The 20,121-nt window shown below is 50.9% G+C and overlaps 1 protein-coding gene and 1 long non-coding RNA gene across 3 annotated transcripts; both read left to right on the forward strand.

Annotated features, from left to right (window-relative positions):
- The first annotated feature begins 905 nt into the window (after positions 1–905).
- Positions 906–8,968, forward strand: LOC121104924. 2 transcript variants are annotated; one of them, XR_005837272.1, is made up of 4 exons: positions 906–1,866; positions 4,408–4,485; positions 4,851–5,040; positions 8,539–8,968. It is a non-coding gene; the product is annotated as an uncharacterized LOC121104924 (long non-coding RNA). The 2 variants fall into 2 exon arrangements; XR_005837271.1 differs by lacking the exon at positions 8,539–8,968 and having other exon boundaries at positions 4,851–6,317.
- A 1,467-nt stretch (positions 8,969–10,435) lies between these two features.
- Positions 10,436–20,102, forward strand: SMARCD2 (SWI/SNF related, matrix associated, actin dependent regulator of chromatin, subfamily d, member 2). Its single transcript, XM_040640412.1, has 13 exons — positions 10,436–10,906; positions 15,253–15,437; positions 15,635–15,677; positions 15,819–15,941; positions 16,722–16,877; positions 17,317–17,412; positions 17,556–17,657; positions 17,806–17,967; positions 18,133–18,230; positions 18,414–18,549; positions 18,729–18,851; positions 18,991–19,092; positions 19,171–20,102. The coding sequence occupies exons 1-13, from the start codon at positions 10,691–10,693 to the stop codon at positions 19,222–19,224; spliced, it is 1,596 nt and encodes a 531-aa protein (XP_040496346.1). The 5' UTR covers positions 10,436–10,690; the 3' UTR covers positions 19,225–20,102.
- Positions 20,103–20,121: the final 19 nt, after the last annotated feature.

A 20,121-nucleotide genomic window follows, 5' to 3' on the forward strand; every position in this document is an offset into this window, starting at 1 on the left:
CACTGACCGTATTGTGTTCTGTGTTGTTTCAAGGGCCCAGGTGCCCCTCCCCCCCCAACTATCCCCACAGCTCTACCATTTCATCCTTGTTTTCATGTGGCAGTCATGATCAGGTACTGAAACGTGCAGTTTTACATTCGTTGGTTTTCTTAAGAAAGAAAGCGGCATCCCTAAGGGGAAGTGATTTTTTAAACTTCTTAAAAATTCCTTTGGCTTACTTGCTTTTGTAGATAATATCCCAAAATTCAAGGTTTAAAGTGTCTGAAATCCTAGACCTATAATCCAGCCACAAAAGGGTTGCAGGGAGAGCGCAGGCCCCTGAGGGGAGGGCCACAAACACTGATCTGCTGGGATTGCTCTGGCGCTGTAGCCAACCTGGACTTCCAGTCCAAGTCTGGGGCTCTTGCAGCCTTTCTTGCAGTATCTTATGCAGACGTGAGTCCCACCCCATCCTCTGCGCTGTCTTTTCTCTTGAATTCCCTGGAATTCGCTTCCTGCTCTAGGGACACCCGCTCCCCCCCCCCCCCAGTTCAGGATGCCTTCGCGAGGGGGGCCTAACACCATCACCCTGCTTCCTACCCTCGGTGCCCAGGCCGCAGCCCGCGCTCCGGCTTTTTCGTCCCGCAGGCCGCCCCACCTTGGGCCTCTCTCACTCCTCTCTCAGGCCTGCTAGTCTACGTCCGCCGCCGGGCCGTTAGCCCCGGGAGGGCAGCGGCATCGCCAGCTGCAAGGGACGGAAGGACCAAGCGGATACAGTGGTTACGAGTATTGAAGCGAGGGCCGGAGCCCTGCGCGCGAGGCCCTCTCCTGCTCGGAAGGAGCCTCCTGTCTCACGTGCACACAGTGTGGCTCTCACGCTCTCAGCCCGACAGGCCCGGAAGGCCTTTAAAGGAAGATGATATTTAAACATTAAAGACGTGGGGAAAAAAAATACTTAAGCGAGTGCTCCTCGGCGGTTTCCGGCCCGCTACCGTGTGAGAAGGCGAAGCCCGCCACACGAGGTCAGATCTCCGCAGACTTGACAGAAAAGCCGGAGGAGACACCGGCAGGAACCGAAGCACACAAAGCAAGACCTAAATCCTTACTGAGGTCCGCCTCTCAATGCTCCGGTCACTCCTCGGATGGCTCGACCGCCTCGCTGTTTCCGCTACCTCGCCCGCGCGGCTCTCGGAAACCCGCCACGCGCTCAGACCGTTTGGCAGGCACAGCCAGAAGGGGGCGCGCGAGGGAGTGCCTGGCGGGAGGATTTCCTGATCTGCCTAGAAACTCGTGACGTCTACGGAGAAGCTTGGCAAGGGTTGGCCGAGACAAGTGGGGCGGGCCAGGAAGCTAAAACCACAGGAGGAGTTTGCGGGGAAGATAGGGATAGAGAAGCCTGTACCTTCTTGGTAGAGAGCGCATGTTTGACTCAAGATAATAGCTACTCAGTGAAACAAAGTGAAAACCAAAGGGTTGTTGTAGCAAATAACGGCACTATAAGAAAAACAAAGGGTTGTGCGCCCCTGTGCCTCTTCGTCATGTGGTATGACCTGAACACGTGAGGCGCCGCGCGCGGGAAAGGGCTGCGCGCGCAGCTGCGTTCCCGCCTCAGGCCGTGCTGCTTCTTTGGAGTTGGAGCTCGGTGCCTCGCTCGGTTAAGAATCTAGCTGGCGACACTGCGGGCTCTTCCTGGGTTCCCTGGGAAATGGGCTCCAGGGAACTTTTTGCCGGTATCCGAAAAGACCTTTTTGTACACCCCCCCCCCCGGTTTCTTCACATACAAATAATACTCTTGAGTGAAGGAACATTCCCTTCCTCATTTACTACCAAACATGCCTGCGCTCTTGCTCCCCGGCCCAGGAGCTATCAATAGCCATAAAAATGGGGGTGAGTAAATCCTCTGTTGCTTCTCTCCACCCGAGACCCCTTTCCTCCGCTTTTATGTCAAACGTCTTAAGAGGCTCATTTCTCAAGAATGCTCTCCCACGTCCAAATTGGGCCATTTTCAGGGGCACCCTGCGGTGTCCTTCCCTCTCCCTCAGTCCTTGTCTGACCTTGAGCCATAGGATGAGTTCCTTGGTGCAGTGAACGTTGAGGATTTGGGAGTTTGTTTTCCCGGGACCAATTACTACGTGCATTCCGTCTTATTTACTGTAAGTCCTTTGAGGGAGGCACTACTATTAACTCCATTTATGAATGAAGGCTCATTTCTTTGAGATGATGAGTGAGCGGCTTCTTGTCGAAGAAGGGCAGCTGCCTTTCCTGTACCCTAGTTGTACCAGGGTAATAATCCCTTTCTAGAAACCACAGTCACTGCACTTACACTTAGCAGGATTTTTTTTTTCAGCTGCTTATTTTTATAAGGTACTTTTGAATGTTGTATTCTATTTTGTTGTATGCTTACATTTTTATCGTCCTTTCCCCAATTCCACAGTGGCATTATCATCCTTAACTTTCATTTCTTCAATTAAAATCTTAAATTTTAACATTTTATTTATAAATTAACATTTAATATAATCCCATCTAATAAAAATAGGTGTATCATATAAAGATAGTTCTTAAAAAGTTATGGTACTTTTATAAGTTGGTCCATAGTGAATTGAATTTTGGCAAGTGGTCTTGCTTCAGTTGTCCCATTTCTTTATATGAATGGTACTTTTCTGGGGAAGTACAGAAAACATTCCTTCAAATGGATAATTGCTTTGGCCCAGGTAGTCCTGGTTGTGGGAATGGGTTATAGAAGCAGTAGGTTTGAACCTGACAAAAGTGGGGGAAACCACAGCTAGAGAGATGTCCTCTTCTGAAGTGGCATTTCCCTTTTGACTACTTTTCTTTGTTTCTGGGCTCCCCAAATCTGCTGCTTCCTTGATCCCTCAAGACTCTTTTCTCCCTTACCAGTTTTTTATTCCTGGGGCTGTCAATGCCTGGCTCATAGACACATTGTTTATAGAAGCTACATGGTTGGTTAGGGTCAGTACAGTCTTCACCAGAATTAGAAGAACAGAAAATTAAGGGTTAAAATCAGGAGTTAGTATTAAGTGAATCAGCCTTGACCAGCCCATCAGAGTCAAGGTGAGGATAAGATCTGGGCTAAGGAGTAAACAAAGAAAAATCCAAGAATCCAGGTGGAAGGTCACAAAACAATGAAGTTTAAGAAAGCAAGAGCATAAAGCTTGAGAAAGATTTAGGTGCCAAAGTTAACTGTTACAGCTAAGCTGATTTTAACCTTCTGCCCTGATGGGTTAAGTCCTAATCAGGACTGACTTGGAACAGAGTTCTGGGGTGGGGAAGCAGAGGTAACTTTTATCAGAGCTATTTCCTGAGCAGGCATTGTTTCTGCACTGTCCTTGTCCTCCTAGAGTTCACACTGGAGGGATGTGTGAATAGAGACAGAGCCCTAAACAAAAGCTACAGCACAATATGATGATTACTCTTACAGAAATTTAGACTGAGTATTATGGAAAACAGAAAACAACAAATTGATGATGGCAGTTGGAGGGTGGGGATAGAAAGTCATGGAAGATTCCAGAGGGAGTGACATTTGAGTTGGCCTTGAAGAATAAACAGACACTTGCTTAGCAGAGAACTGGGGAGAAACACAACTCTTTTAATCAATATGAGTTGAGTACTTAACTTTGTGCCAGAACTATTGTTCTAGGTAGTGGGGACACAGCAGCAAATAAAGCTCCAGCCTTGGAGGAGCTTACATTCTAGTGGATGTCATAGGCAGAAGAATCGCAGCATGAAAGAGCTTGGTGTTTTCAGGGAAGGGTGAAGTCAGTTGGGATGTTGGTGGAAAATAAAGCTAGAGAGGTAGGAGGAAGACAGAGTAAGAGCCAATTATGCCACGCTAAAAAGTTTAGGTAGAGACTCTTGGGCAAGCCCTTGCCTTTTCAAAGTTTTAGAGCTGTGGAAACCTTTCCATCAAAGAATCTTGCAAGGCCACTTAATGTATAAAACAATAAAAGCAGAATTCCTTATTGAAGCAGGGATGAGAGATGGGGGAGGGTGGGAGAGGATCTTTCAGTGCTGCCCTCCCTTCTCACTGTGAAGTCGTCACAACAGCTCTGAGAAACCCAAAGGACCACAGTGGGTTTAAAGCCCACTGCTGAATGAATGGAGGGCACACAAATATATGAAAATGGAGAGATGTGATCAGATTCGCTGCCTTGGGATAAAATTGCCAGGGAGGATGGGGTAGGATGGCTTATTAGCAGAGAAACTAGTTGGGTGGATTATGGAAGAGATGCTGACGACCTGACCTATGGTGGGTAGGATAGATCCAAAAAAAGATTTAGGAGGTAAAACCAACAGAACTTGAAGACAGACTGAAGGGGAACAAGAGTTGGAGGAGTGAAAGATGATTTCAAGACCACACACTGGAGGTCCTCAAGGCTTTCTCTGTTCTATTCACCTCTTTGATTGCAGGTGTCCTGGCATCTGGTTGGGTCACTCCATCTTTGGCTTTCATCTGCTTACAAGACCAGTTTGAAATGTTTCAGCAAGGTAGGGTTGGCCCTTCACCATGTCCTCATGCCCTAAATCAGGATAGATACAGGAGAGGATACTGGGAGGGAGGACAATGAGACCTTGATTTTGGACAGATGGGTTTCAATGACCTATGGGAGCCATTCAGCAGTGAATTGGAAATATGGATCTGAACCTTAGGAGAGAGGTGGTAATTGGAGTTAGAGATTTAGGCTCATCAGAAAGTAGACAGTAATTGATGGGATGGGAATAGATGAGTATGTCTGGGTAGGTCATGTATACAGAAAAGAGCTAAAGATAGAACCCCAGAGGGCAAGCATATTTAGGGACTGGGTGGAGACCCTTGTGTTATCTGTCCTCTGTCTTAGTGGTCTGTTTTTCAGTTACACTGGTGGATCTGAGTCCAAATTCAGGAGCCAGGAGGTCACCTCTGAGAGGGTCTGAGAAGTGACCAGGACAAAGACTCAGATCACAGTACCATCCAGGTCTCTGAATGTGCTATAACCCTCTACTTGCATGGGTAGAGAACAACTGGTAGCATCATGCCCTAGACCTTGGCTCCAGAGATTTCAGGTATGTCCCCTGGGCTGTAGACCTGAAACTCACCTCTTGATTCCTCTACTCCCACCACTGGAAGACACTGTTCTTAAGTTTAACCTGCTAAGTTTAACCTCCAGAATTGATTCTGATCTCTTCACCCTGTACTGTTTCATGCCTTTGAGCCTTATTCTGTTTTCTTGCCTAACTCATGCATAGCTTTTTTTTGCATAACATCCTCCAGGAAGTCTTCACTAATCCCTTTCCTTCGTTAAAGGCCCCTCCTCTGTTTCCCCACGGTACCTTGTCACATGGAGAAATTATCTGTTTCTGCATTTATCTTTCCTAGACGTCAGGGACTGGCACATAGAAACTGCTCAATAAGTGCTTCTCAAATGGTGAATATAGCAGCGGCTGGTTGGCCGACCAGCCCTTCTGCTCTGACTGGACAGTGCCCCAGGCCTGCCTCACCACCACATCTGTGTGGAAGGTGGATGCGTCAGCTGCTTGGGATTCTACCTAGGACAGGCTCCTGGTACTGCCTCAGCAGTGCTGCCATTGTGGTAAATGTTTCCCACCATGACCTGATTATCCACATTGCTTCTTAAATTCCAACCTCATGAGGGCCATCATACTGAGGAGTGATCCTTTGCTGGCCTGCCATCTTGCTCCTGGGCCTTTCTCCTAGGAACTCTTTGGGAGCTATCTTGCCCACCAAACAGCTGGGTGAGGAAGCATAGCGCCCACACTGGGATTGTTCCTTTGGCTCAGGTTTATTAAATACTTTGATAAATTAAATACTTTAGTTTCATTAAGTCTCTGAGTGTCTGTACATGCAAAAGCATCAGAGATTATAGGGAAGTCCCTCTTCTGAGACCATAGAATGTTTCAGAATGAAATTCTGAAAAGTGGTCAGTGAGTAGAGTAAATATCAAGGGAAGAAGAGAGGAAGAGAAAAAGACATTCCAAGTCAAGGGAATAAAGGTATGGGAATGCTGCCTCCATGACCGCAAGTCCTGTAATTGACCACAGCATTAGGTCCTATGAGGGTGGCAGTGGGAATGGCCTCCCCTCCCCCCATCTCTTGTGATTCTTGAGCATTAACTCAGTGTTCTCTTTCACAAGGTCTTGAATCACCCCTAGTGATATATCAAATCCCATTTGCCTATTGGGTGACCACCAGTGGTATCTCCTTCAAATCATAATGCTCCAGAAAACCTTTATTTTTTTTAAAGATTTTATTTATTTTATTTGGCGGGGAGGGGCAGAGGCAGAGGGACAGAGAGAATCTCAAGCAGACTCCCTGCTGAGTGTGGAGCCCAGTGCGGCAGAGCTCAATCCCATGACTCTGAGATTGTGACCTGAGCAGAAACCAAGAGTCAGAGGCTCAACCAACTGAGCCACCCAGGTGCCCCTCTAGGAAACCTTCCTAATTAATCAGGTTCTGCCAATTAACTTCCTTTTCTCTGAGTCCCCACAGAACTTGCTTTTCAGTTTGAAAGCGTTCTTTGCAAGTAATAACAGACCAGAGGTAATAACAGAGAAATAACAGCAATGAACAAGAAGTCATATATTGTAGTTAAGTGCCTGGATTGTGGATTCCAGAACCAGCTCAGAACCAGGTTTGAATCCTAGCACTATCACAGTGAGAGCAGGGGAAGTAACTGAATCTCTTTGTCTTGATTTCTAAAATAGAAGTAAAATTAGTATTTACCTCATTTGCATTGTGAGGGATGAAAGAGATAATACGTGTGTAAATACTTAATAAGTGTTAGCTATTCTCTGCCTACTGTATAGAAAATCTATCCCTTAGATAGCTCTATTTCCCCCCTAACACCTTGAGGATATTTTATCATAGCAATTAACTCATTATTGATATTTTATTTATAATTCTCTCTCACTACACTTAAAGATCATTCACTTATTTAAGCACATTTATTGAGTAGGTTATGACAATGATTGAGTGACACAATATATACCCTAAATAATTGAAAACAGGTACTCAAACAAACACACATACACGCACATTCACAGCAGCACTCCTTATAATAACTAAGAGACGAAAACAACCTAAATGTCCATCAACAGATAAATGGGTAAGCAAATTATGGCATATACACACAATGAAATATTATTCAGTCATAAAAAGAAACGAAGTAGTGGTGCATGAAACAATACACATAAACCTTGAAAACATCATGGTAATTGAAAAAAGCCAGACACAGAAGTTACATGTTATATGATTCCATTTATACAAAATAATCAGAATAGGTAAACCCAGAGAGACAGAATGAAGATTGGTGGGTACCAGGGGGTAGGAAAAGGGGTGAATGAGAAGCAACTGCTTAACAGGTCTGGAATTTTCTTTTGGAGTGGTGAAAATGTTTTAGAACTAGGTAGAGGTGGTCGTCGTACAACACTGTGAATGTACTAAATGCCAATGAATTGTTTGCTTTAAAATGGTTAATTTTAGGGGCGCCTGGGTGGCACAGTCGCTGAGCATCTGCCTTCGGCTCAGGGCGTGATCCCGGCGTTCTGGGATCGAGCCCCACATCAGGCTCTTCCGCTGGGAGCCTGCTTCTTCCTCTCCCACTCCCCCTGCTTGTGTTCCCTCTCTCACTGGCTGTCTCTCTCTCTGTCAAATAAATAAAATCTTTTTAAAAAAATAAATAAAATGGTTAATTTTACACTATGTGAATCTCACCCCAATTAAAAAAAATAAAAAGAGAAAGAGTTCCTGCCTTAATAGAATTTGTATTTTAGTGAAGGAGCCAGATCAGAGAGTAAACCAGTTCATATAAACAAGCAATTATATATTGTGATAATCACTTGGTGGGAAATAAAGTCAAGGGAGAGGGTGGAAAAGCTAAGAAAGCTGGAAGTAGAGAGGCTCTGAGGTTGGAAGGGGCTTAGCAGTTTGAGAAATTGCCAGGAGAACCTCTGGACTGACTCTTAGAGAACCAAAGGCAGCAATTTTAAAATGAGCCCAAGGAGATAAGCAGGAGTCAGGTCCTGCAGAAACTTACATGTCATGAGAGGGAGTATGACATTCAATCTAAGAGCAATGGGAAGCTGGGGAGGGATTTAAACAAGGGATAAAGAGGACCTGAATTACATTTAACTGTTTTGTCTTTTTTTAAAATACACTTATTAGCTTGTCTGTTTTCTAGAGGAAAGTTTCTCTACAAGGCAGGTTGTATCAGAATTACCTGGGGGGCTTTTTCTGTTATGTTTTTAAATTTTAATTCTAGTATAATTAATATACAGTGTTATATTAGTTTCAGGTGTACAATACTGGGAGGCTTATTCTTAAAATATAACACTGGAAGCCATTGTATTTGTGTGTGTGTGTGTGTGTGTGTGTATGTGTGTGTGTGTGTTGTGTAGGGGGGTGGCTGGCAGGGATATTTTGAAATAGCTCCCCAGGGGATTTGCCCTTACTACTTCCTCTAGAACTCTAAAGTTGCTCTAGGAGCTTGAAAGTCTTAAAATGGACATTAATGCATTATCATGAATTTTTTACCCACTTTACAGGGTGGGAAGGGGCCCTGGTTCAATGACTGCAACAATTCCAATGGCCGGCTCTCAAGACTGGCAGGTAACCCACTTTTAGGCAGAAAGAGGAGAGTGAGCTCTGTGAAGACCAAGAGGCAAGAAAGCAGCAGCAGAGCAGGGTTCATCACTGGAGGAAGGATACCAGGAAGTACAGGTGAGCAGAACTGATTTCTAAAAAGGGCTGGAGGACTGTACTATAAACAGCATCTGGGGTGCTATGATGCAAGACTTGGTTAGAGATGAAAACAAAGCAGAGAAATTATGTAGTGCAAATCAATCTTAGATACTCAAAATTGTTGTCTGAGTAGCAACAGCATTGCTTTGGAGCTCTAGAAGCAATTGCACTACTAGGTATTTTTCCAAAGGGATACAAAAATAGTGATTGGAAGGAGCACATGCACCAATGTTTATGTCCACAACTGCCAAAATATGGAAAGAGCCCAGATGTCCATCGAGGGATGAATGGATAAAGAAGAAATTATATATAGATCAATAGATATATAGATCTCAAATGGAATATTACTCAGCCATCAAAAGAATGAAATCTTGCCATTTCCAACGATGTGGATGGCACTAGAGTGTATTATGCTAAGCGAAATAAGTCAGAGAAAGACATACCACATGATTTCACTCATGTGAAATTTAAGAAACAAAACAGATGAAAAATAAGATGGAAACAGAGAGAGGCAAACCATAAGAGACTCCTAACTCTAGGGAACAAACTGAGGGCTGCTGGAGGGGAGGTGTGGGGGGATGGGGTAACTGGGTGATGGGCATTAGGGAAGGCACTTGATATAATGAGCACTGGGTGTTATATGCAACTGATGAATCACAAAACTCTACCCTGAACCTAATAATACAGTATATGTTAACAAATTATTTAAATAAATAAATAAATAAATAAATAAATAAATAAAAGAAATGCAGAAACTTGAGCCCTGCCCCAGACCCCAGACCTACTGAATCATAATCTGCGTTTTAAATAAGAGCCCCAGATGTTTCTTATGCTTATTAAAGTTTAAGCACTGGTCTATATGATGGGGAGAAAACCCCGGATGACCACAATGTAGGCTCTGTGACACAGCTGAAGCACTTTATTTTGAATACCTTATGATGCAGGGCAGTGGTTTCTGAAAAGGTATTGAAAAATTTTTTTCAATTAAGTAGTATAAATCCTGGAGAAAGACCTTATTTACTCCCTACTGCAGGGAGTTTTCTTATAATGCAAAATTCCTCCCCCTAGAATCATTTCCTGTGGAGTCAAGTACTAGGCTTCCTTAAAGTGAGGCAGAGACACTTTGAAAATATGCGATAAGAACTCGGCGCTTGGCCAAGTCAGCCCTTCACACAGCTGGATCGGGTCTGGGGCAGCCGATGTCCCTTGGCAGCTCTGAGCCACCAGGATGCGCTTTTAAACAAAGTGAAGTTGGCGGCTCTTCTGCCTCAGGGGACAACTCTATGTTGTCTTCAGTGCTGAAAAATGTAGAAAGGAGACTTAAACTATTTTCAGGGAGCGTAGCTGGGACCCTCCAAGAGTTGGCTACAACCGGGCGAGATCAGCAACTACCCATTCACTGTTGAAGCCCTAAGTAACCTTCAACCTCTGACCCCGCGCCTTGCACAGCGCTTCCTGCGGAGCTTTTCGTCCCCGCCCCTCCGGCCAAGGGCTGGCCCAAGGGGTGTGGGCGTGGCTCTGGGGCTGGCGGTTAGGGGCAGTGCCTGTTAGGGGCGGGTCTCGCGTGGGGCGGGATTTGAGGAGGCATCCTGGCATTGGGCTGCTGGTTCTAGGCGGGGCCTAGCGCTGGGCTTGTTTGGGCGGAGCAGGGAGTTAGTTGCCGCCTCCGGGTAACTGGACTCCGGCGGCCAAACCTCCCGAGGCCGCGGGCGACAGGCGGGCCTGCAGCAGATCCCGGATCCGGAATTCCCCGGGCAGGACCGGAATCAGGATCGGCCCTCCCCCCAACCGGGTCTGCGAGGAACTCGAGAACTTGGATTGGGAAATCCCGGAACCCGGATCAACAAACCCCAGAACCCGGAATTTAGATCGGAAAGTCCCGGAGCACGGATCGCGGAGCGGACTCGACACGGAGTCCGGAGCCCGGATCGCGACAGCGCCGGACGGGACGGAGCGATGTCTGGCCGTGGCGCGGGCGGGTTCCCGCTGCCTCCGCTGAGTCCTGGTGGCGGCGCCGTTGCCGCGGCCCTGGGAGCGCCGCCTCCGCCAGCGGGACCCGGCATGCTGCCCGGACCGGCGCTCAGGGGGCCAGGGCCGGCTGGAGGCGTGGGGGGCCCCGGGGCCGCCGCCTTCCGCCCCATGGGCCCCGCGGGCCCCGCGGCGCAGTACCAGGTGAGCAGCGCGGATGGGCGGGTGGCCCCACGAGCACGCCCGGGGCTGGGGGCGATGGGGGCCTCGAGTGAGGGCCCCGGGGCAGCCGCCTGGACACTGGGCACAAGGGGCGCTGCATGCGGAGTGCGCGGGACACGGTGGAGGGCAAGGCCGGGTGGTGGGGCAGTTGGGGGGAGAGGGTGAGAGCGACTCTGGGGTGGAGGGTTTGAAGCGGTTGGGAGGGTTTGGAGGCTTTCTTGGAACAGGGATTCTGAGTGAGAGATGGAGGAGTCGGAGCGAGTGGGTTGAGAAGTCTAGTGTATATCTGAGGGTAGGGGGTTCAGGGAAGTGCTGAGAAAGTTTTGCAAAAGGCCCTCACTGAGGAACCAGGATTACCCTGCATTGGCCTTGGTCCCACTCCAAGTCTGCGCTGTTTTTTTTTCTCGTTGGGAACTGGCAGAGCTCTAGCGTGTCTGAGATGGCTCCCAGCTGCCGATGAGGAGGAAGAAGGGCCTGGCTTCCCACAGCATGGGAGGTCGAGCATAGAGCAAGGGGATCTCAGCCTGTGCCAGGCAGGGTCTACTTCAGGTCAGGCCCCGGAGCCCTCGCATGGGATGGCTCTGGGTTCGACCAGAGGTGGTGGTGGCCAGGCCTGAGGGAGGCGGAAAGCCCAGCCCACTCTGGGCAGACTTTCTTTTTGGCTTTCCGCCTGGTGTCCTAGTGTCCAGGAGTTGATTAGTCTGCAGGAGCAGAGACGCTCCACTGAGCCCTGCTGGTCTGGGGCTGGAGCAGCCTGCAAGAGTTGCTTCAAAGAGTTCTGTCCTGACCCCTTTGGAGTTTGGCTTCAAGGAGAGAGCTTCTCAGGTTGCAGCTTCAAAGGCCATGGAGAGGCAGAGACTCCATTCTTAGGGCCTGACCCTGCTGGTGGGGCTCATCATTTGCCCCCCCCCCCAGTCCATTGTTTCTGGTTGCCCCAGAATGCTTGGGAATGGTCCCCATCCTTTTTCCCACTCCCTCTCCACTTTTATGTAGCCTTTAGGTTCTAACAGTGCCATATTCCACCCAACCCCTGTGCCCCAGCATTCGTCACTGGCTTCCTTGCTCATCTCCCAGGGAAGCTGGGGCTTACTCTGTTCCCTCCTCCTGTCTCCAGGTAGAGACTCCACAAATGGATCCTCATAGAATAGGGTATGCATATCTGCCCCCCTGCCCCCAGCCCTGGTCCCTCACTTTCTAAAGAGATGCTTAACTGGGGACAGTGATTTTTCCCTCTTACTCCTCATTCTCCCTCCCTATAAAAAACAAAAACAAAGCATCTGGGTATTGACAGAGATAGACCTGGCCCCAACGACTCCATCTCTCCCATCTTGCTTTCCCACTTGGGGATTCACGGGCCCAAGGTGATGCTGAGGGGTGCATGAGTCGTTCTAGCCCCTAGGCTGGCTAGCTGAGGACTGGCCTTGGAGTCTCCCTGTGGGCCTTTGGACTGAGAAGGCTCTAAGGAAGAGATAGGAGCCTGTCCAGTGTCCTCTGCTTGAAACCTGTGTGCTGTGTGGCCTGGGGAGAACCCCCAGAGAGAACGGGTTCTCTCTGAGAGAACGTGTGTAGGGAGTGCTCTTAGGCCAGTGGCAAGGTCCAGCTGGCTGGCTGGTAGCCCCAGGCTGCTAGGATTGGGGACCAAGGGGAAGGCACTGAGCCTCTGCTTCCGCAGGCTTCCTATCCCACCAGCTCTTCATCACCTCCTCCCCCTCTTCCAGGGAGGGGGGGCAGTGGAGGTCGAAGGGGAGAGGGAGGACCCAGTTCACTCTGGCCGAGTTCGAGGAAGATCCTGCTTGGCCTCTTTGCAAGTCCAGTTGTGGGACTTCCAGGAGATGGGACTTGAGATCTGAGGAGCAAAGGGGTTCCTGTCTGTTAGGGCACATGAGGTGAGCTAGAAGAGCGAGGGTTTCAGGGCCCAAGCTGGGCAAGTAGAGGAGCCCATGGAAAGAAGGGAAGTGATGACCCACCTCCCTCCACACCGTGGTTCTAGCTGTGGATCATACTTAACAGAGGAGCTTAAGGAAAATGAGAAATGAAAAAAAACAAAACCCAAAGAAACACAGATTGTTGGGTTCACTCCAGAGTTCAAAATACGTTCTACTTACGGAGGGGTATGTTTTCTTCTCTCAGGCCCGGCCGACGGCTCTGAGGCAGGGTGTTGCGTGCTCTCTGGAGGCAGCAGCATCAGGCCTGGCCACGTGCCCCTGCTGTCCTGTGTGGTGGAGGGTAGAGGCCCATTTAGGACGTGGGCTGGGGAGAGGATGTAGTCACACACTTCCGAGGTTCATTCAGGGCAATGAGCCAGGCCTACCTACCTCTACTGCAGGCGGCGAGAGACCTGACCTGGGGGTTTGTGTGTGTGTGTTTTCCTCTTGGGTTTTTTATTTTGAAGAGGAGTTTCTGGTGCTTCAAAGAGCAGGTGTGGAGTTTGGCAGGACCAAGCTGGGACTTCTTGAGCTGTAAGCAACCTTCCCCTGGGCCCCTTCTCTCTCTTGGGAGAAGCCTGGAGCCCTAGGCGAGCCGGGGGCTCTGTGCCTGGGAAGTGAGGAGCAGATGTCTGGGAGGAGCCTATTCTAGGCCCTGCCTGTGCTGCCTTGACTTGGGACTTCCTGCTACAGGAGCACCTGCCTAGGAGGGATGGGTGGTGCCCAGGAGGTTTTGTGAATGCTTGAGTGAGTAGCTTCCCTGGGACCACAGGGCCCTGGCTCGTTCTCTGCAGACCCCGCTGCTTCGGTTGTTCCTTCCCTCCAGCTCAGGCTCAGGGTGGGGAAAATACGTCTAGGATGTCTGGAGCCTGGGCTTACAGCTGTGGCCACACTTGAGTTTTTTCCTGTAATCTCTGGCCATGGCTCACTAATGCTAAGAAACAGGCTGTTTTTCACCTTTCAACAGCTCAGCTGAATCTTTTCCTGATGAGGAAAAATTGTGGCAGGACTCCTGAGGCCCCAGAGCCGCCTATGTTAACTACACCATTCTCCCAAATGCTCCCGCCACCTCCTCCTTTGCCTTTCCCTACATCTCTGGGTCATTTTTCTCCATCTCTGCCTTTGGTCAGGAGTCTGACCCTCTGTGCTGAGAACATGAGTTCAGTGCTAGATGAAAAAGTAGGAGAAGCAATTCATCTCCATGATACTGGGCCAGGGGTTGGGGTTCTCTGATTTGGTGCAAGTCCCCACCCAGCCTGGCTTGGTTGGGTAGTTGTGCAGGTTGCATAATCTGGGCCCTGGGGCCAGCCCTGTGAAGCTGCCAGGGACAGTGTGTGCGAGGCAGAGCTGCCAAACAGGCCTTGCAGGGAGCAGCTGTGGGGAGGGGGGCATGGGACCAGGGTGACTCCCAGAAATGTTGGGGAGCTGGACCTCTGTGGGAAATCCTTCTGCAGGCTTCTACAGAAGCCGTTTCTGTCACCCAGATTCCTGGTGATCCTATGACTGATCTTGTATCCCAGGATAATCTTATTTCTTTTCTCCAATTTGAGACTGTGCGGGCTGAGTTAAGGCTCCGTCGGCTCCAGAGGCCAGGTGGTGCATGGACCACAGACAGAGGCCAGGTGCCGGCTGCTCTCCCAGAGGCCACCCGAGAGCCACGGCTTTCCTCTTGGGGTCTTCTGGCATCGGGGTGGGGAACAGGGCTGCAGGGAGGAGGAGAGAAGGGTCCAGGTCTGGGTTGTAAGTAGGAGCCATATGGTGACCAGATGGTCTCTGGACTCTGCCTGAGGCCATCCCCACCAGTTGGGACATGCTCCAAGCCATCCTGTTGGAACTTGCTCACCTAGGGGGCTGCTGCCTGATGGGCATGCCAGCCCCTCGGACTGACTTCCTCCCCTTGGTCACACCGCTGGGCGGGTGCCAGGAGATGTATGTTGGGGTTTTGCCTACTCCTATCACACTGCACCCCTCCACCCAGCTGTGACACTGCTCCCATGCCATGCTTTTCTCTCAGGTTGGGTAGGAGGGCTTGGTGGGGCCATGTGAGACCGTCAGGAGTGCCTCATAGCTGGCTGGTCCCAGGGAGCTGGGCATCGCGTGCGGGGGCTGGAAGGTGGTGACAGGCCCTGGAACACTCCCACAGGCCCTCCTCCCACCCCCAGGTTCTGGCAGGCCTCATTTGCTGGCACCGATGCCAGGGCGGGTGAAGGGGGCAGGGCAGGCGTGGTTTACATTTCTCCTCTCCAGCACCTGCTCCCCTTTGTTCCTGGCCCTCCAACCTGGGCTGGGCGGTGTGCTACTTCGGGCCCAACCCAGCCCAGGAGAAGGATGGAGAGAATGGGCTGTGGGCCCCATGGGGCCCTGCCACTGACCTATGCACCCCCATTTGCTTGCTTCCCCCAGCGGCCTGGTATGTCACCAGGGAGCCGGATGCCCATGGCTGGCTTGCAGGTGGGACCCCCTGCCGGCTCCCCATTTGGTGCAGCTGCTCCTCTTCGACCTGGCATGCCACCCACCATGATGGACCCATTCCGCAAACGCCTGCTTGTGCCCCAGGCCCAGCCCCCAATGCCTGCCCAGCGCCGGGGGTAAGACCATCCTGTTTCTCCTCCCTCCACCCAGCTAAGCTCTGATGGTAACAGAATAGTTCCTTCTGTCCTAAGAGCTCTGATGACTGAGGGAGACTCCTGGTTCTTCTGAGAGAGGGTTCTAGGGGCTGGAGGGGTGGGTGGGGGAAGGTGTGTTTGGACCACTGACGTCTTGAATGAGTTTTCGTCCTCCCTAGGTTAAAGAGGAGGAAGATGGCAGATAAGGTTCTACCTCAGCGAGTGAGTATGTTGGGTGGGGGTGAAGGAGGCCTGCCCAGTGGCTGGTGGACTGTGGGTGCAATCAGGCTCCCCCGTCCTGGGATGGGGGAGCAAGGAGCCAGAGCTGCAGCAGAAACAATCCGAATTCCTCCCTTTCTCCAGATTCGGGAGCTTGTCCCAGAGTCTCAGGCGTACATGGATCTCTTGGCTTTTGAGCGGAAGCTGGACCAGACCATTGCCCGAAAGCGGATGGAGATCCAAGAGGCCATCAAAAAGCCTCTGACGGTGTGTGTGCAGCCCTGGCCAGCCCTGGGCCTTCCCAAACTTCTCTGCCTCTTCTTGGCCTTGTTTTCCGGGGGCCAAGCACGGGGCTGCGATTTCTCACACTGCAGGATGTAGCCCATTAGTGGAGCATGAACTCAATTTAATGTGGTGGGGCCAGCATGTTTTTAACAAAATATAAAATAGAAGTTATAACACTTCACAGTAGTGTAGTATTTACCATAGTAGTAAAAGTATCATTTAATGACATTTTGTTTCAGATGTTTATATATATATGTGGATTGTGGGTCGTGATTTAAAATGTAAACATTATAGATCGTTCTAGATCATGGTCAGAGGTTTGTAAGGACAAGACTAGAGAGTAGATCGGGTAGTTCCTGTCTCCCCCCACACCCCACTCCTTTTTAAAAATAATAATCTAGAACAGTCCCCTGAGCGATGAAAGCTTCCAGAGACAAGGATACTTTGGGGCCATGATGGGTGTCCAAGTTGCATTTAAGTGTTAGCTGGAGGCTTCACAGCTTCACATACAGCACCCTGTCTGTCCTGTCACATCACCAATCCCGCTGTGTTGGAATTGTCAGTAGTCCATCTGTCTCCCCTGTGAGTTCCTTGAAGTGTGGGACCAGGATGTCTGACTCCTGATTTCCGGTGCCTAACGAGGTGCCTGGCCCCTTGTCTACACTCAGTATTGATGTTGAAATGAGTTCAGACTGGAAGATTGGGTAGCATTGTTTTCCAACATGTTGGCCCACCTCTAGCTGGCCGTCTGTCTCTCTTTAGCAAAAACGAAAGCTGCGAATCTATATTTCCAATACGTTCAGTCCCAGCAAGGCAGAAGGCGATACTGCGGGGACTGCAGGGCCTCCCGGGGGAGCCCCTGCAGGGGACAAGGTGGCTTCCTGGGAACTCCGAGTGGAGGGAAAACTGCTGGATGATGTGAGTTGGGAAAGGTGGTGTCTGGAGGGGAGGTGGCCTGTGTGGGGTTGAGACTGGGGCCAAACACTGGAGCGCTTCCAGAGAAGTCCTGCCTGAGAGAGGGCTCTGCTTGGGGTCACAGCTCCAAGCCAGGTAGAGGTGGGAGGTTGAAGATTTGTTTGGTTGTTACAGTAGTTATCCTGCAGGTGGCAGTGAAGCGTCTTGAGGAAGGGGTAGCCCTTTCTAATTCAATCCCTATTGGCTACCAGCGGGGCTGCACACAGAGCCCTTTCCTGGCCTCCAGTCTCTCTTTGCCCAGTCTCATTGCTTCCCTCAGGGCCCCCGAGTCTTCAGTACCCCGAGCTTCGGAGTTGAAATAATCCTCTTGTCGGGGGCTTAGCCTGGGTTAGGTTTGAGGGCCCAGCAGCACATTTAGCTCACAACCATTACCGTTCCCCAGCCTAGCAAACAGAAGAGGAAGTTTTCTTCATTCTTCAAGAGCCTTGTCATTGAGCTGGACAAGGAACTGTACGGGCCTGACAACCACCTGGTGGAGGTGAGAGGCCCTGGGGCACGGGGAGCGCAGGCTGACATGCTGCGGGGGCGGGGCGGGGGGGGCAGAGAAGCGGCCTTGGAGGGCCAGGCGTGTATGCTCATGCCTACTCCCTTGGTGACGAGGTCTGCTTCCCTCCCTGCCAGTGGCACCGGATGCCCACCACCCAGGAGACTGATGGCTTCCAGGTGAAACGGCCTGGAGACCTCAACGTCAAGTGCACCCTCCTGCTCATGCTGGATCATCAGGTGACACGTGTCTGGAGCCATAGGGAGTCCTCTGGGGGGAGGTGGGCAGCTTCCTGTTGTAAACCCTTCCTGTCCTGCCCTGTCCTTCCACTTTGGTTTCTCACAAGAACACAACCCCACCCCCTGACTCCCCCTTGTTCATCTCCAGCCTCCCCAGTACAAATTGGACCCCCGACTGGCAAGGCTGCTGGGGGTGCACACACAGACCAGGGCGGCCATCATGCAGGCCCTGTGGCTTTATATCAAACACAACCAACTGCAGGACGGGCACGAGCGCGAGTATATCAACTGTAACCGGTACTTCCGCCAGGTGAGCTGGCCTCTGTCCTCCGCACTAGTCTCGCTGCCCCTGCCCTGCCCACTGCTCCACAGCCCTGTGGGGCTAGTTCTTGGCCTCATTTTCCACACTGACCCTGGGATGGTCCACTTCCCTCTGTGCTCTCAAAGGCATCACTGAGCCTTTGGTACTCTCTAGATCTTCAGTTGTGGCCGACTTCGTTTCTCCGAGATTCCCATGAAGCTGGCTGGGTTGCTGCAGCATCCAGACCCCATTGTCATCAACCATGTCATTAGGTAAAAGAGCCTTCCCATCCCCCTCTTTCCACTTCAGAGCCATTTACCATTGGTTTGATCTAAAAGCCGAAGAGCGGTAGCAAGTTCGGTTTCTTGCTCCCTGAGCAGGTGCAGGTTTGGCCCAGGTGGATGGGGTGAACATAGCTGTGTGCTTACCCTTCCCCTCCTGTGACCTGCCTACAGTGTAGACCCAAACGACCAGAAGAAGACAGCATGTTATGACATTGATGTGGAGGTAGACGACCCACTCAAGGCCCAGATGAGCAATTTTCTGGCCTCTACGACCAATCAGCAGGAGATTGCCTCCCTTGATGTCAAGGTGGGCCCTCTGCCTCTCCAGCCTTCTCTGAGACCCAGGATGGGGGTGGGCAGGCTCTCTTGGGCACTTCTATACGGATAGTACCTTGGGATGGGATCTGAGAGTCCTTTGGGGTTGGGCTTGGAAACAGGACTCCCCAAGAGTGGGGTCCAGTCTGACACATGGACTCCCTTCTCCAGATCCACGAGACCATTGAGTCCATCAATCAGCTGAAGACTCAGAGGGATTTCATGCTCAGCTTTAGCACCGACCCTCAGGACTTCATCCAGGAATGGCTCCGTTCCCAGCGCCGAGACCTCAAGGTGTGGTCCTCATTCTGAGGTTGATCCCATGCTAGGCCCTAGGGGATTTTTGCTGCCATCACTACTTCTACTTCCTGGGGCAGACTTGCACAGGGGTGGGAATTGCGCTGCATACAGCTCTCCTCCTGGCTCTCTGCAGATCATCACCGATGTGATTGGGAATCCTGAGGAGGAGAGACGAGCTGCTTTCTACCACCAGCCCTGGGCCCAGGAAGCAGTGGGGAGGCACATTTTTGCCAAGGTGAGGCCCTGCGCTGTGTGCCCTGTTGAGCTTGTGAGTGGCAGAGGCCCGAGCCACTCCTCTCTCCTCTCTCTCCAGGTGCAGCAGCGAAGGCAAGAACTGGAACAGGTGCTGGGAATCCGCTTGACCTAACTGCTCAGGGACCCCCTCCTCTGCCTGGAAGGGGACCACCCTCTGGGGCCACAGACACATAGGCTAAGGACAGGGTGAGGGGTGTCTCCTGTCACCCTCTGCTCCCCAGCTGTAGTTTCATAAATGTAGTGATAGGATTCCTTGTTGCTTGGTCCCCAAAGCCTTATACTTACTTTCTACTTTGGCTTTAAATGGGTTCACAGGAGATGCCTCCTTGCTCCCTGCAGGCAGGCAGGCCCAAGTAGGTCCGCTGGAGGCTGTGCTTTGACATTGTCACGGAGACAGTTCAGAACCAGGCCCGCTGGCTTTGCTTGTTTACAGACCCCCTTGGGGCCAGTGTCTGAGCTCCCTCTGGGGAGCTGGGTGAGGAAGAGGAGCACAGCTCATGCTCTTCCTAGCCTTTTAAAACCAAAGTTCTTTGCCATTCCTACCAGCCCAGCCTTGCTGCTGGTTTTTCCTTTTCTTTGGGTATTTGCACTATGTGGGAAGCAGGTTTTTCTATGCGGGAGCCACTTTTTTTGTACAGGGGTAAGTTGGGGTTTTCAGGGAGCCCTGTTTGGTGCCTCCTTCCATTTTTTCTTTCCTCAATCTATGCAAGCGGCTTTGGCCGCCATCATCTCCTCAGATGCCAGAGGGCTGCCACCCCAGCTCTTGAGCTCAGGGTGGTAGAGCCTCCTCAGAGGGGGACTCCAGTTCTCTGGCATGGCCTGAGGTACGGGTGTGCGTGCTTGGTGGAGGGCAGGGGAACGTGAGGGGGGTGGTGGGGAGGACCATTGTTGCCCTTTGGAGCTTGGTAGGAGGGTGGACCCCAGGGCTTGGCAAGTGCCACTTCTGGCAGGTTTGGAAATTTCCAAATAAATCCTTGTTTATTGGCGGTACCCAGACCTGGTCATTGCA

The sequence above is a fragment of the Ursus maritimus genome, unplaced genomic scaffold (assembly GCF_017311325.1).
Source record: "Ursus maritimus isolate PB19 unplaced genomic scaffold, ASM1731132v1 scaffold_24, whole genome shotgun sequence".
Lineage (NCBI taxonomy): Eukaryota > Metazoa > Chordata > Mammalia > Carnivora > Ursidae > Ursus > Ursus maritimus.

Excerpts from the sequence above, each read along its gene's own strand:
- SMARCD2 (XM_040640412.1), top strand. The coding sequence starts at position 10,691 with ATGTCTGGCCGTGGCGCGGGCGGGTTCCCGCTGCCTCCGCTGAGTCCT. Across the intron at positions 17,968-18,132 it reads GTAACCGGTACTTCCGCCAG|ATCTTCAGTTGTGGCCGACT; the intron begins GTGAGCTGGCCT and ends GGTACTCTCTAG. Across the intron at positions 19,093-19,170 it reads GGAGGCACATTTTTGCCAAG|GTGCAGCAGCGAAGGCAAGA; the intron begins GTGAGGCCCTGC and ends CTCTCTCTCCAG.